This window comes from Pristiophorus japonicus, chromosome 19, assembly GCF_044704955.1.
Source record: "Pristiophorus japonicus isolate sPriJap1 chromosome 19, sPriJap1.hap1, whole genome shotgun sequence".
Taxonomy (NCBI): Eukaryota; Metazoa; Chordata; class Chondrichthyes; family Pristiophoridae; genus Pristiophorus; species Pristiophorus japonicus.
The window spans coordinates 42,370,969-42,384,292 of NC_091995.1; the positions used below are offsets into that span (position 1 = coordinate 42,370,969).

A 13,324-nucleotide genomic window follows, 5' to 3' on the forward strand; every position below is an offset into this window, starting at 1 on the left:
ATTGACTGACCTCGGGGGGGGGGGGGGGAAAGAGAGGAGAGAGATTGACTGACCGGGGGGGGGGAAAGAGAGAGGAGAGAGATTGACTGACCGCGGGGGGGGGGGCGGTGGCGTAGGTGGGAGAGAGATTGACTGACCTCAGCGGGGCAGGGGGAGAGAGATTGACTGACCCCAGGGGGTGGGGGAGAGAGATTGACTGGCCCCAGGGGATGGGGGGGAGAGATTGACTGGCCCCAGGGGGCGGGGGAGAGAGATTGACTGGCTCCAGGGGGAGTGGGGGAGAGAGAGAGAGACTGAGCTCTGGGAGGGGGGAAGGACAGACCCAAAGATAGAGGCACTGATCCCAGGGGGGAGGGGGAGACCCCACAGGAAGAGACAACAGGGAGAGGTGGTGAGGTAAAGTCCACGGCCTGCAATGAGACGGTGATGCAGGCGGAGTGGTGAGAGCGCTGGCAGTAGATCGAGATATCGGGGCCAACACGGAAATAGGGCAAGGCGATTGGTGGCCAAGACCCAGCCCAGGTAAACTGGGGGGGGGGCATTGATGGGCAGAGCTAGCAGGGTCTTGGAGACGAAGAGAGGGGCCTTCTGTCTTTTTAATCCTAATTAACCGCCTTGCTGATCCTGTACTTCTGCAGCTTGGGAACTGTCCTGGAACGGGATGTGCGAGAATAACAGAGGTAAGGACGAGGTGAGCAGTGCACGTGGAAACTTGAGCCGAGGCACTGGGAAGAATGCACGGCCAGCAGTGCGTGACACTGTGTTTCCAGTCAGGCTTTCAGCAAACAACACTGCTGGATGTGTGTCACAGCAGGCAGCATTTCCCTCACCCATCAATAACTCCATCGCCATGCTCCACTGAAATCACAGTGACAGGCTGGTCGAACACAGGGGTGTGTAGCTGTAGGTGAATCCTGCATTTCCCTCTTGTTTGGGCAGAGAGAGCCTTGCTTGGAAGCATGTTCTTGCACTGGAGGAAGGTCCCACTCCAGGGACTTGAGCACGAAAAATTCAGGCTGACACTCTCCAGTGCAGTGCTGAGGGAGCGCTGCACTGTCGGAGGTGCCGTCTTTCGGATGAGGCGTTAAACCGAGGCCCCGTCTGCCCTCTCAGGTGGACGTAAAATATCCCACGGCGCTGCACTATTTCGAAAAAGAGTCCGGGAGTTCACCCCAGTGTCCTGGGGCCAATATTTATCCCTCAATCAACATCACTAAAAACGCAGATTATCTGGTCATTATCACATTGCTGTTTGTGGGAGCTTGCTGAGCGCAAATTGGCTGCCGTGTTTCCCACATTACAACAGTGTCTACGCTTAAAAAAAAAAAAAAATACTTCATTGGCTGTAAAGTGCTTTGAGACGTCCGGTGAAAGACACTGTAAATCCAAGTCTTTTTTTCTTGGTGAGCACTTGCCTGGGTCCCCCTCCCTGCCACCTTCCCCAAGCTTAGTGTCATCTGGTCACATAGAACATAACTGGCAGTATGTTTCATGGGTTATAGCAACGCAGGGAAGGGAGAAAGGTCTGAAGGTTGTGGGTTCAAGTCCCACTCCAGACACTTGAGTACAAAATTTCAGGCTGACACTCCAGTGCATGCTCTGTTGGAGGTGCTGTCTTTCGGATGAGACGTTAAACCGAGGCCCCCGTCTGCTCTCTCAGGTGGATGCAAAAGATCCCACACAGCCCTATTTTGAAGAGGAGCAGGGGAGTTATCCCCGGTGTCCTGGCCAATATTTATCCCCCCCAATCAACATCATTTCAAAAAACCAGATTCTCTGGTCATTACCGCATTGCTGTTTGTGGGAGCTTGCTGTGCGCAAATTGGCTGCCGTTTCCCACATTACAACAGTGACTACACTTCAAAAAGTACTTCATTGGCTGTAAAGCATTTGGGATGTCCGGTGGTCGTGAAAGGCGCTATATAAATACAAGTCTGACTTTCTGAATATACGACGTAAATAGCTAGCCCTACAAAGCACGTGGAGATTTTTTTTCTCCCCAAATCTTTGTATCCATTGGATTCTTGCTGGAATTTTTCTGTGCTTACTGAAGGCAGATGATTCAGCAGTTGATCAATCTAAGCTGGTCCATCCTGATATAGCAGCATTTGTGTACGAATATAGTACTCCGTGACTATCCAACAGTGTAATGTGCAGGAACCACCCTGTTGACTAAAGCTGGGATTGTTCTCTTCAGAGGTGTTCAAAAATCATGAAGGATTTTATTAGATGGAGGGAAATTGTTTCCACTAGAAAGATGGTCGGTAACCAGCGGACCTGGATTTAACAACTTTGGCAAAAGAACTAGAGTTTAGATCAGAATTTTTTTACGCAGCGAGTTATGATCTGGAATGCACATCCTGAAACAGATGCTAGAAACAGATGCAACAATAACTTTCAAAGTGGAATTGGATGTATACTCGAAAAGGAAATATTTGCAGGGCTACAACAACTTGTGTTTATATAGCGCCTTTAACATAGTGAAACGTTCCAAGGCGCTTCACAGGAGTATTAGGAGATAAAAAAATTTGACACCGAGCCGCATAAGTAGAAATTAGCTCAGGTGACCAAAAGCTTGGTCAAAGAGGTAGGTTTAAAGGAGCAGCTTAAAGGAGGAAAGAGAGGTGCAGAGTGTTCCAGAGCTTGGGGCCTAGGCAGCTGAAGGCACGGCCACCGATGGTTGAGTGATTATAATCAGGGATGCTCAATAGGGCAGAATTAGAGGAGCGCAGACATCTCGGGGGGGGGGGGGGGGGGGGGGGTTGTGGGGCTGGAGGAGATTGTAGAGATAGGGAGGGGTGAGGCCATGGAGGGATTTGAAAACAAGGATGAGAATTTAGGAATCGAGGCGTTGATTAACCGGCGCGGGTCAGCGAGCACAGGGGGTGATGGGTGAGCGGGACTTGGTGCGAATTAGGACACGGGCAGCCGGGTTTTGGATCACCTCCAGTTTACGTAGGGTAAAATGTGGGGAGGCCAGCCAGGAGTGCGTTGGAATAGTCAAGTCTAGAGGTAACAAAGGCATGGATGAGGGCTTCAGCAGTGAATGAGCTGAGGCAGGGGCGGAGACGGGTGATGTTACGGAGGTGGAAATAGGCGGTTTTAGTTATGCTGTGAATATGGGGTCAAATATGACATCAAGGTTGTGAACAGTGTTGTTGAGCCTCAGACAGAAGTTGGGGAGAGGGATGTGGTCGGTGGCTGGGGAAAGAGTAGGGGAGTGGGACTAATTGTATAGCTCTTTCAAAGGGCTGAATGGCCTCCTGTGCTGTATGATTCTGTATAGGTCCTGTCGTCTTCCCATCAAGTCATCACGCGTGTTTCTTGCAGGTACATACAGTTGAGCATCTGGCATACGTTTATACATTTAGGTAGTACCTGTACTGCGCACCGGGAGCATTGACGTGGCTGAGGATTTCCCCTCGGGTTGAACAGGGCAGGTCAGGGGCTTTGCTGCACGTTGCGTGTGCACAGGATTTGGGACTCGTGTTTATCACTGGGATGTTTTAGTTGGACGAGGGGGTGTGGGGTCGCTGAACTGGTCCTGCTATATTGGTTTTGGTCTCTGTATTTAAGGAGGGTTATATTAGCATTGGAGGCAGTTCAGCGAAGGTTCACTAGGTTGATTCTTGAGATGAAGAGGTTGTCTTATGAAGAAAGGTTGAGAAGGTTGGGCCTATACTCATTGGAATTCAGGTTAATGAGAGGCGATCTTATTGAAACGTATAAGATTCTGAGGGGGCTTGACAGGGTCGATGCTGAGAGGATGTTTCCTGTCATGGGGGAATCTAGAACTAGGGCCTATTTAAAAAGGAAATGAGGAATTTCTTCTCTGAGGGTTGTGAATCTGTGGAATTCTCTACCTCAGAGAGCTGTGGAGGCTGGGTCATTGAATATATTTAAGATGGAGATGGACAGATTTTTGAAGGATAAGGGAGTCAAGGGCTATGGGGAGCGGGCAGGGAGATAAAGTAAAATTGAGGCCAAGATCAGATCAGCCATGATCTTATTAAATGGCGGAGCAGGCTCGAGGGGCCAAATGGCCTACTCCTGCTCCTATTTCTTTTGTTCTTAAACTATAGCATCGATTCTGGGCGGGTTCTGAGAGGGCCTGCACCTCCTGGGAGCAATTGGGGATAAAATTAGGGGCTGAGCGTCTCCCAGCTTTAACTGTGTTTCCAGCAAGATGCAGTTTCCATAAACAGACTTATGCCATTCTTGAGCATGCCAGAGGGTGAACAGCTACCTGTTTACCACAATACTTTGCACTGACGTTGCACGAGTGGCCCACAGTGCGGTCCTGTCCATCTCGGTGCACAGTTGCAACACGATGCCAGATTACCTTTCAGGCTAAAACTGTTATTTCAATTTATTTGCTGGGTGTATAAATACACAGAAGCAAAAATGAATAATTAATAATAACAGACCCAAAAACTTGTCGAAATGTTTTTAAAAATAAAGTCATCGTAATCCTTCCCAGAATCCCTTGATAATGATTGTGGCGTGGGTCCTTTTGCCCTGTCCCGCCCTCTGTGATGTTCAAAGCAAACAGTTGACACCAGATTGGGAATTACAAACTCGGGGAAAGTCAACTACACTTCACGTCTCCATGCAAAATTCAACACTTCAGATCAATGGAGCACTTTCACACCCAATGATGTAAATATGCTTTTAATCAATTTTACCCTTCGGCCAGCTCATGTGAGCTGCTGCGTCGTGGCACTTAGAAGGATCGTGTCGTCTTCCCATACCTGACTTGCATGTCAACAGCTTGGTCATGAAGCTGCGCTTTTAGTGACTGTTACACAGGATCACACAGGATATACGGCACAGAAACAGGCCATTCGGCCCAACCAGTCCATGCCTTCGTTTATGCTCCACTCGAGCCTCCTCCCGTCTTTCCTCCACTGATTCTGTCACCATAACCCTCTATTCCCTTCTCCCTCATATTCTTGTCTAGCCTCTCCTTAAATCCATCGATACTATTCGCTTCAACCACTCCCTGTGGCAGCGAGTTCCACATTCTCACCACTCTCTGGGTAAAGAAGTTTCTTCTGAATTCCTTGTCGGATTTTGTGGTGACTATCTTATATCGATGGCTTCTAGTTATGCTCTTCCCCACAAGTGGAACCATTCTCTCTCTATCCACTCTATCAAAACCTTTCATCATTTTTGAACACCCCTATTAGGTCACCCCTCAGTCTTTTTCAAGCGAAAAGAGACCCAGCCTGTTCATCCTTTCCTGATAGGTATACCCTTGCATTTCTGGTTTCATCCTTGTAAATCTTCTCTGCACCCTCTCCAGTGCCTCGACATTATTTTTATAATACGGCGACCAGAGCTGTACGCAGTACTCCCAGTGAGCTCTAACCAAGGTTCGATACAGGTTTAGCATAACTTCTCTACTTTTCAATTCTATACCTCGAAATAAACCCTGGTGCCTGTTTTTGTTTTTTTATGGCCTTGTTAACCTGTGTCGCAACGTTTAGCAATTTGTGTATCTGTACTCCGCGATCCCTTTGTTCCTCTACCCCACCTAGGCTTGCACCCTCCAAGTAATAAGTGACCTCCCTATTCTTCTTGCCAAAATGTAATGCCTCACATTTATCTGTGTTGAACTTCATTTGCCAATTATATGCCCATTCTGAAAGTTTATTTATGTCCTCCTGTAATTTGTTGCAGCCCTCCTCAGTATTGAATATCCCTCCCCACCCCCAATTTGATGTCATCCATAAATTTAGAAGTTGTGTATTTGATTCCAAAGTCCAAATCGTTAATGTAAATTGTGAACAGCAGCGGTGCCAGCACTGATCCTTGTGGAACACCGCTACCCACCTTCTGCCACTGCGAATAGCTACCCTTTACCCCTACGCATCTGCAAGCTTTGTGTGCCTGCAACATTTCAAAGCCAGGAAAGAATTCCTGATTTAATGAACACATTGTGACTCCGCTCCCCCCTTCCCAGTGAATCTTGCCAGTTTGGTAGATTACCCAGTAATCTAGCTATCCCAAGACAGTTTTTACATAGAATGACATGGAATTTACAGCTCAGAAACGGGTCATTTGACCCAACTGGTCTATGCCGGTGTTAATACTCCACACAAGCCTCCTCCCCACCCCTCTTCATCTCATTCTATCTGCACATCCCTCTATTCCATTCCCCCATATGTGTTTATCGAGCGTCCCCTTAAATACATCTATACTATTTGCCTCAACCACTCCCAGTAGTAGCAGATTCCGCACTCTCACCACTCTCTGGTAAATAAGTTTTTCCTGAATTCCTGGGAGTCCCTGGCCAAAGACGGCCCTAAGTGGAGGAAGTGCATCCGAGAGGGCGCTGAGCACCTCGAGTCTCGTCGCCGAGAGCATGCAGAAAACAAGCGCAGGCAGCGGAAAGAGCGTGCGGCAAACCAGTCCCACCCACCCACCCTTACCCTCAACGACTATCTGTCCCACCTGTGACAGGGACTGTGGCTCTCGTATTGGACTGTTCAGTCACCTAAGGACTCACTTTTAGAGTGGAAGCAAATAGTCCTCGATTCTGAGGGACTGCCTATGATGATGATTGGACTTTCTATTGCTTTAAATCACTTCCCTAACCTCGCCTGCACCAAGAGAAACAAAAGTCCTTTGAGAAAGTAGCTTAACAGTTGACGATCTTAAATTTGCAACATAGTGCCCCAACTTATGAAAGTATGAAAAAAAAGTCCATTCGGCTCAACAAGTTTCCCCTTTTCATAGATTAACCCCACTATCTCACCATCTCCATCGATCGTCTCTTCAGAAGCACATCCAGTTGTCTCTTGAACTGTCCGCATCAAAGGCCGCCCCTGATTTCAAGGCGCCTGCCCTTTTGTCCCCTCTGATTTATTGTTCGTAACATGCCACTTTTGAACTTGTCCCCCAATATTTGAATGCTCCTCCTTATTAAACAATCAGTGCCCAGTTACATCACCTCAAAGGGTCTTTGTCCCTCTGCTGATCTGAATCAAGCTATAAATTGACAGAGGGGAGGGGGGGTGATGCATTACAGAAGGAGGCCATTCGGCCTATCGTGCCTGTGCTGGCTCTTTGAAAGAGCTGTCCAATTAGTCCCACTCCCCTGTTCTTTCCCCACAGCCCTGCAATTTTTTTCCCTTCAGGTATTTATCCAATTCCCTTTTGAAAGTTAGAAACATAGAAAATAGGTGCAGGAGTAGGCCATTCGGCCCTTCGAGCCTGCACCGCCATTCAATAAGATCATGGCTGATCATTCACCTCAGTACCCCTTTCCTGCTTTCTCTCCATACCCCTTGATCCCTTTAGCCGTAAGGGCCATATCTAACTCCTTATTGAATGTATCCAATGAACTGGACTCCACAACTTTCTGTGATAGAGAATTCCACAGGTTAACAACTCTGGGTGAAAAAGTTTCTCCTCATCTCAGTCCTAAATGGCTTACCCCTTATCCTTAGACTGTGACCCCTGGTTCTGGACTCCCCCAACATCGGGAACATTCTTCCTGCATCTAACCTGTCCAAACCCGTCAGAATTTTATATGTTTCTATGAGATCCTCTCTCATTCTTCTAAATTCCAGTGAATATAAGCCTAGTCGATCCAGTCTTTCTTCATATGTCAGTCCTGCCATCCCGGGAATCAGTCTGGTGAACCTTCGCTGCACTCCCTCAATAGCAAGAATGTCCTTCCTCAGTTTAGGAGACCAAAACTGAACACACTATTCCAGGTGAGGCCTCACCAAAGCCCTGTACAACTGCAGTAAGACCTCCCCACTCCTAGACTCAAATCCCCTAGCTATGAAGGCCAACATGCCATTTGCCGCCTTCACCGCCTGCTGTACCTGCATGCCAACTTTCAGTGACTGATGAACCATGACACCCAGGTCTCGTTGCACCTCCCCTTTTCCTAATCCGCCGCCATTCAGATAATCTGCATTCGTGTTTTTCCCACCAAAGTGTATAACCTCACATTTATCCACATTATACTGCATCTGCCATGCATTTGCCTACTCACCTAATCTGTCCAAGTCACCCTGCAGCCTCTTAGCACCCTGCAGTTACTATTGAATCTGCTTCCACCGACCTTTCAGGCAGCGCTTTCCAGATCACAACTCGCTGAATTAAAAAAAAAGTTTCCTCATGTTCTTTTGCAAATCACTTTAAATGTGTGTCCCCTTGTGTCCGACCCTTCTGCCACTGGAAACAGTTTCTCCTTATTTACTCTCTCCAAAGCCTTCATGATTTTAAGCAACTCTATCAAATCTCCTCTTGACTGTCTCTGCTCAGGGCTTGGGTGTGCATTGTAGCCTATGAGCTCGAGGGCATTGTGTGCTTGAACCGAGGTTTATTGAGAACTGTATCCTGTCATGGTGGGGGTGTCTCTACCTTTTACTGACAGTTTGTGTTGTGGGGTGAGGGGAGGAAGTTACACAGGTTGGCCAACTCGAGGGTTCAGCAGGTGAGACTGCGATCTGTCGCTGGTTTTAGCTGTGCTGATGATAGCCTGATATTTTTCTTTGCTTTCCCTGGCTCCCCACCTACGGGCCCTGGGTTCAGATCCCGCCCAGGTAGACAGGTTGAAAGTCTCCTCTCTCTATTCCTTCGCCCCTATTATGAAATAGGCTTGGACAGTCTCGATCCGTTTCTACAGTACACACCTCTCCTGAACTTGCTGAGGGAGTGCTGCACGGTCTTTCGGATGAGAGGTTAAAACGAGGCCCCGTCTGCTCTCTCAGGTGGACGTAAAAAAAATCCCACGGCCACTATTTCGAAGAGCAGGGGAGATAGCCTCGGTGACCTGGCCAATATTTGTCCCTCAATCAACATAATAAACACAGATTATCTGGTCATTATCACGTTGCTGTTTGTGGGAGCTTGCTGTGTGCAAATTGGCTGCCGCGTTTCCCACATTATAACAGTGACCACACTCCAAAAGTACTTCATTGGCTGTAAAGCGCTTTGAGACATCCAGTGGTCATGAAAGGTGCTATATAAATGCAAGTCTTTTAACTTGCCACTGATGAACTGAAAGGCATATCAGAATGGGGCGCTTTTGTCTAAAAAAGAGACTGAGGGGGGTGACCTGATAGAGGTCTTTAAGAGCATAAGAAATAGGAGCAGGAGTAGTCCATTTGGCCCCTCGAGCCTGCTCCGCCATTCAATAAGATCATGGCTGATCTGATCATGGACTCGGCTCCACTTCCCTACCCGCTCCCCATAATCCTTTACTCCCTTACCGTTCAAAAATCTGTCTATCTCCGCCTTAAATATATTCAGTGACCCAGCCTCCACAGCTCACTGGGGCAGGGAGTTACATATATTTACAACCCTCAGAGAAGAACCAGAGAGATTGTAAGGGGAATAGATAGGCGTTTCTGTGGCCGCAACCGAGACTCCAGGATGGTATGTTGCCTCCCTGGTGCAAGGGTCAAGGATGTCTCGGAGCGGGTGCAGGACATTCTGAAAAGGGAGGGTGAACAGCCAGTTGTCGTGGTGCATATAGGTACCAACGATATCAGTAAAAAAACGGGATGAGGTCCTACGAGACGAATTTAGGGAGCTAGGAGTTAAATTAAAAAGTAGGACCTCAAAAGTAGTAATCTCAGGATTGCTACCAGTGCCACATGCTAGTCAGAGTCGGAATCGCAGGATTGCTCAGATGAATACGTGGCTTGTGCAGAGGGGAGGGATTCAAATTCCTGGGACATTGGGACTGGTTCTGGGGGAGGTGGGACCAGTACAAACCGGACGGTCTGCACCTGGGCAGGACCGGAACCAATGTCCGAGGGGGAGTGTTTGTTAGTGCTGTTTGGGAGGAGTTAAACTAATATTGCAGGGGGACGGGAACCTATGCAGGGAGACAGAGGGGAATAACATAGAGACAGTTTAAAGTGTTTTTAAGTTGATGCAATATGTTGTAATGTGTTGCGAGCTAGTTGTATGTTTCACTTTGCAGCCTCAGCTCGCATTGTGTCCCTGGTTACCGTGGCAACCTGATCTTTTTGGCGCAGATCAAGGCTCCAACACCAAAACTAAAGGACAGGTTAGGCCACACTAAAATGAACAAATCCAATGGGGAAACATAGAACTTTTTCTTTGGTGTACTTGGGCTCGCAAAAAACAGACAACTCTTCAAGTACGCCAAAAAAAAGCTTTGGGGAAAATTGAGTCCAATATCTTATATGTTTTGATAAGATCACCTCTCATTCTTCTAAACTCCAATGAGTATAGACCCAACCGACTCAACCTAGCTTCATAAATCAACCCCTCATCTCTGGAATCAACCAAGTGAACCTTCTCTGAACAGCCTCCAATGCAAGTATATCCTTCCTTAAATACGGAGACCAAAACTGTACGCAGTACTCCAGGTGTGGTGTCGCCAATACCCTGTACAGTTTATGAAGGGGTTTGATAGGGTAGATGGGGAGGGGGGAGGGAGGGTGGGGAGGCTCGCAGTGCCGACACCGCCAAAGTGAGGAAGGATCGGAGAGAGGAGGACACACAGATTTGCTTTTAAAAGATCTGGGAGGCGTGTTACATTCAGGCAATGTCCACACAACAACAACAACTTGAATTTATATGGCGCCTTTAACATTGTAAGACGTCTCGAAGCGCTTCACAGGAGCGTTATCAAGCAGAAATTTGACACAGAGCCACAAATAGATATTGGGACAAGTGATCAAAGAGTTGGGTTTCAAGGAGCGTTTAATATAAATGCAAGTTGCGTTTTAATCTTGTGGAGTACCAGTTGTAATTTGGAACGGGTGGGGAGGGTGGGAGGATGAGAAGAGGAAATGAGGGAGGATGGGGAGGGGGTCGTGAAAGAAAGACAGACTTGCACTTCATGATCACCGGACGTCTCGAAGCGCTTCACAGCCAATGAAATACTTTTGAAATGTAATCAGTGTTGTAATGTGGGAAACGCGGCAGCCAATTTGCGCAGAGCAAGCTCCCACAGACTGCAATGAGATAAATGACCAGATAATCTGTGTTTGTGATGTTGATTGAGGAATAAATATTGGCCAGGACACCGGGGATAACTCCCCTGCTCGTCTTCGAAATAATGCCATGGGATCTTTTAAGTCCACCTGAGAGAGCAGCCTCTGAGTCAGAAGGTTGTGGGTGCAAGTCCCACTCCAGGGACCCGAGCACAAAAAAAATCTAGGCTGACGCCTCAGTGCAGTGCTGAGGGAGTGCTGTGCTGAGGGAGTGCCGCACTGTCGGAGGTGCCGTCTTTCAGATGAGACGTTAAACCGAGGCCCCGTCTGCCCCCTCAAGTGGACGTAAAATATCCCATGGCACCATTTCAAAGAGCGGAGGCATTCTCCCCGGTGTAGCATAAGATATAGGAGCAGGAGTAGGCCGTTCGGCCCTTCGAGCCCGCTCTGCAAAAAAAAAAAGGGAAAAAAAATCAAAGGCCACAGACAGGCACCAACCTGTGACTGGAAGACATGTAGCCAATAGCAATTTGAATGAAGAGATAGCGATTTTAACGCTGCGTTAATGTTTAAGTGCAGTTTTGCTGTTATTGGAGGCAAACAGTCCGGAAGCAGCATTGATTGAGATCTGATCTGTGCGCTGTCTGGTTTTTTTTTAACCACCCCCACGTGGTGCACACGCTCGTATTTGTGCCGACTCTGCCCACTGGTTTCTTCGAATGCGCAGTGACGGGAGAATTCTGTGCTTCTCAGTTCCTGTCAGAACATTACAACAGATATGGAGCGAAGAGACTGAATGCGACCACACTAGGAAGGTAACTTTGTCTAGAAATTCAGTTCACCATTTAAAAGCACCGACTGAGTGACTCTCTTCTCCGAAAAACGTTGGCAGCGAGGCTGCTGATTTTTAACATTGAGGAGGGTTGTGTCACATGCGCAGCGGCTCATTTGGGAGCACTGTCGCCTCTTGAGTCAGAAAGTCGTGGCGATCTGAGCACATCATCCAGGCCGACACTCCCAGCGCAGTACTGAACCGAGGGAGCGCTGCACTGTCGGAGGTGCCGTCTTTTGGATGAGACGTTAAACTGAGGCCCCGTCTGCGCTTTTACATCAAGTGGATGTAAAAGATCCCACGGCAGTATTCGAAGAAAAGCAGGGGCGTCATCACTGGTGTTGTGGGGCCAATATTTATCCCTCAACCAACATCCCTATTCAGATTATCTGGGCCATTATCACATTGCTGTTTGTGGGAGCTTGCTGTGTGCAAATTGGATGCCGCGTTTCCTCCATTACAACAGTGACTACACTTCAAAAGTACTTCATTGGCTGTAAAGTGCTTTAGGTCGTCCTGAGGTTGTGAAAGGCACGATATAAATGTAAGCTCTTCATGTGATGTACAATGTATTAATCCTCCGCTATTGTGGAGCTGTGTACTTGTTGTCCTTTAAGTCTAATCCCAGTCAATAGCCATGTCCTGGGGATCAGCGAGAGGTTAATTGTTGTTGGTGGGGGCAGTTTGTAGATTGGCGGTTGCATATAAATTGGTGCTTCCGGGAGAAGGGACCAGCATGAAATGACTGGCCTTCTCTGTTTATGATGCTGAAATGCGATGGATCTGAGCTGGGCAGAATATTTACACCTCAGGTAGGAATGAGGATGAGAAGTAAGTTGTGCTTTTTTTTTCCATCAAACTCCCCTCAATGCAAAAACAAACCTGTTGATTTTACAGCGCAGAGTTACTCAGCCTCGAATTAGAAACACTTTGAGAGTAAGAGAAGTTTTGCAGATGCTTGCTTGCCTCAGATTGGCCAACCTTTGACCTGCCATCCTTCTCTGATTGGTCCGTGGATAATGAATGACAACCGTGTTGATGAGTCGGACGCAGAGCTCTTGTCCGCCCCTCAGTCTCCTGGCTGGCCCACACAAAATGGCCCACGTGCTGTTGGGACATCCTTCCCTCACCTCTCATCATAGGCGGTCCCTCGAACGAGGATGACTTGCTTCGACAAGAGTTCACAGATGTTTCAATGAAGGACCTGATAATCTCGGTCCCGAACTACATGTCGAAGGGTGGAAGAGGCTTGAGCGTGGATATTTTTTAACATCTGGTGACCGTTGCACATCAGCCACCACATGGGCTTGACAGAGCAAGGCCTTTATCCAGCGGCAAGGGTTAACCAGGACGACTGGAGACCTGCTCTGCTGCATTGACCTAGTGCACGCACACAACGCAGTGTGGGCTGGCCTGTGCTGCCCCTGGGTGCTGGGCTCTTCTGGGCCCCGTACCCTCATTTGCCGCACCTTCCCCCATGATGTTCCAGGGCCTGGCGCTCCAGCTCTACTCATAGCCCCGACCTGCCCTCATCTCTAGCCTCAAGTTCTCTCACCGT

General features: G+C 48.2%; 1 protein-coding gene across 9 annotated transcripts in view; it reads left to right on the forward strand.

Moving 5' to 3' along the window:
• Positions 1-13,324, forward strand: part of rxrba (retinoid x receptor, beta a) — a 112,838-nt gene that overhangs the window by 46,856 nt on the left and 52,658 nt on the right. The window contains exons 1-2 of one of the 9 annotated variants that reach the window (XM_070861453.1): positions 300-522; positions 639-680. The exons of 6 other annotated variants lie outside the window; for them this stretch is intronic. In XM_070861453.1, coding sequence (XP_070717554.1) covers positions 662-680 — 19 coding nt within the window. In that variant the 5' untranslated portion in view covers positions 300-522; positions 639-661. Of the gene's footprint in view, positions 1-299; positions 692-13,324 lie in introns of those variants that run through there. 2 more of the 9 variants (XM_070861454.1, XM_070861457.1) reach the window with 2 other exon arrangements.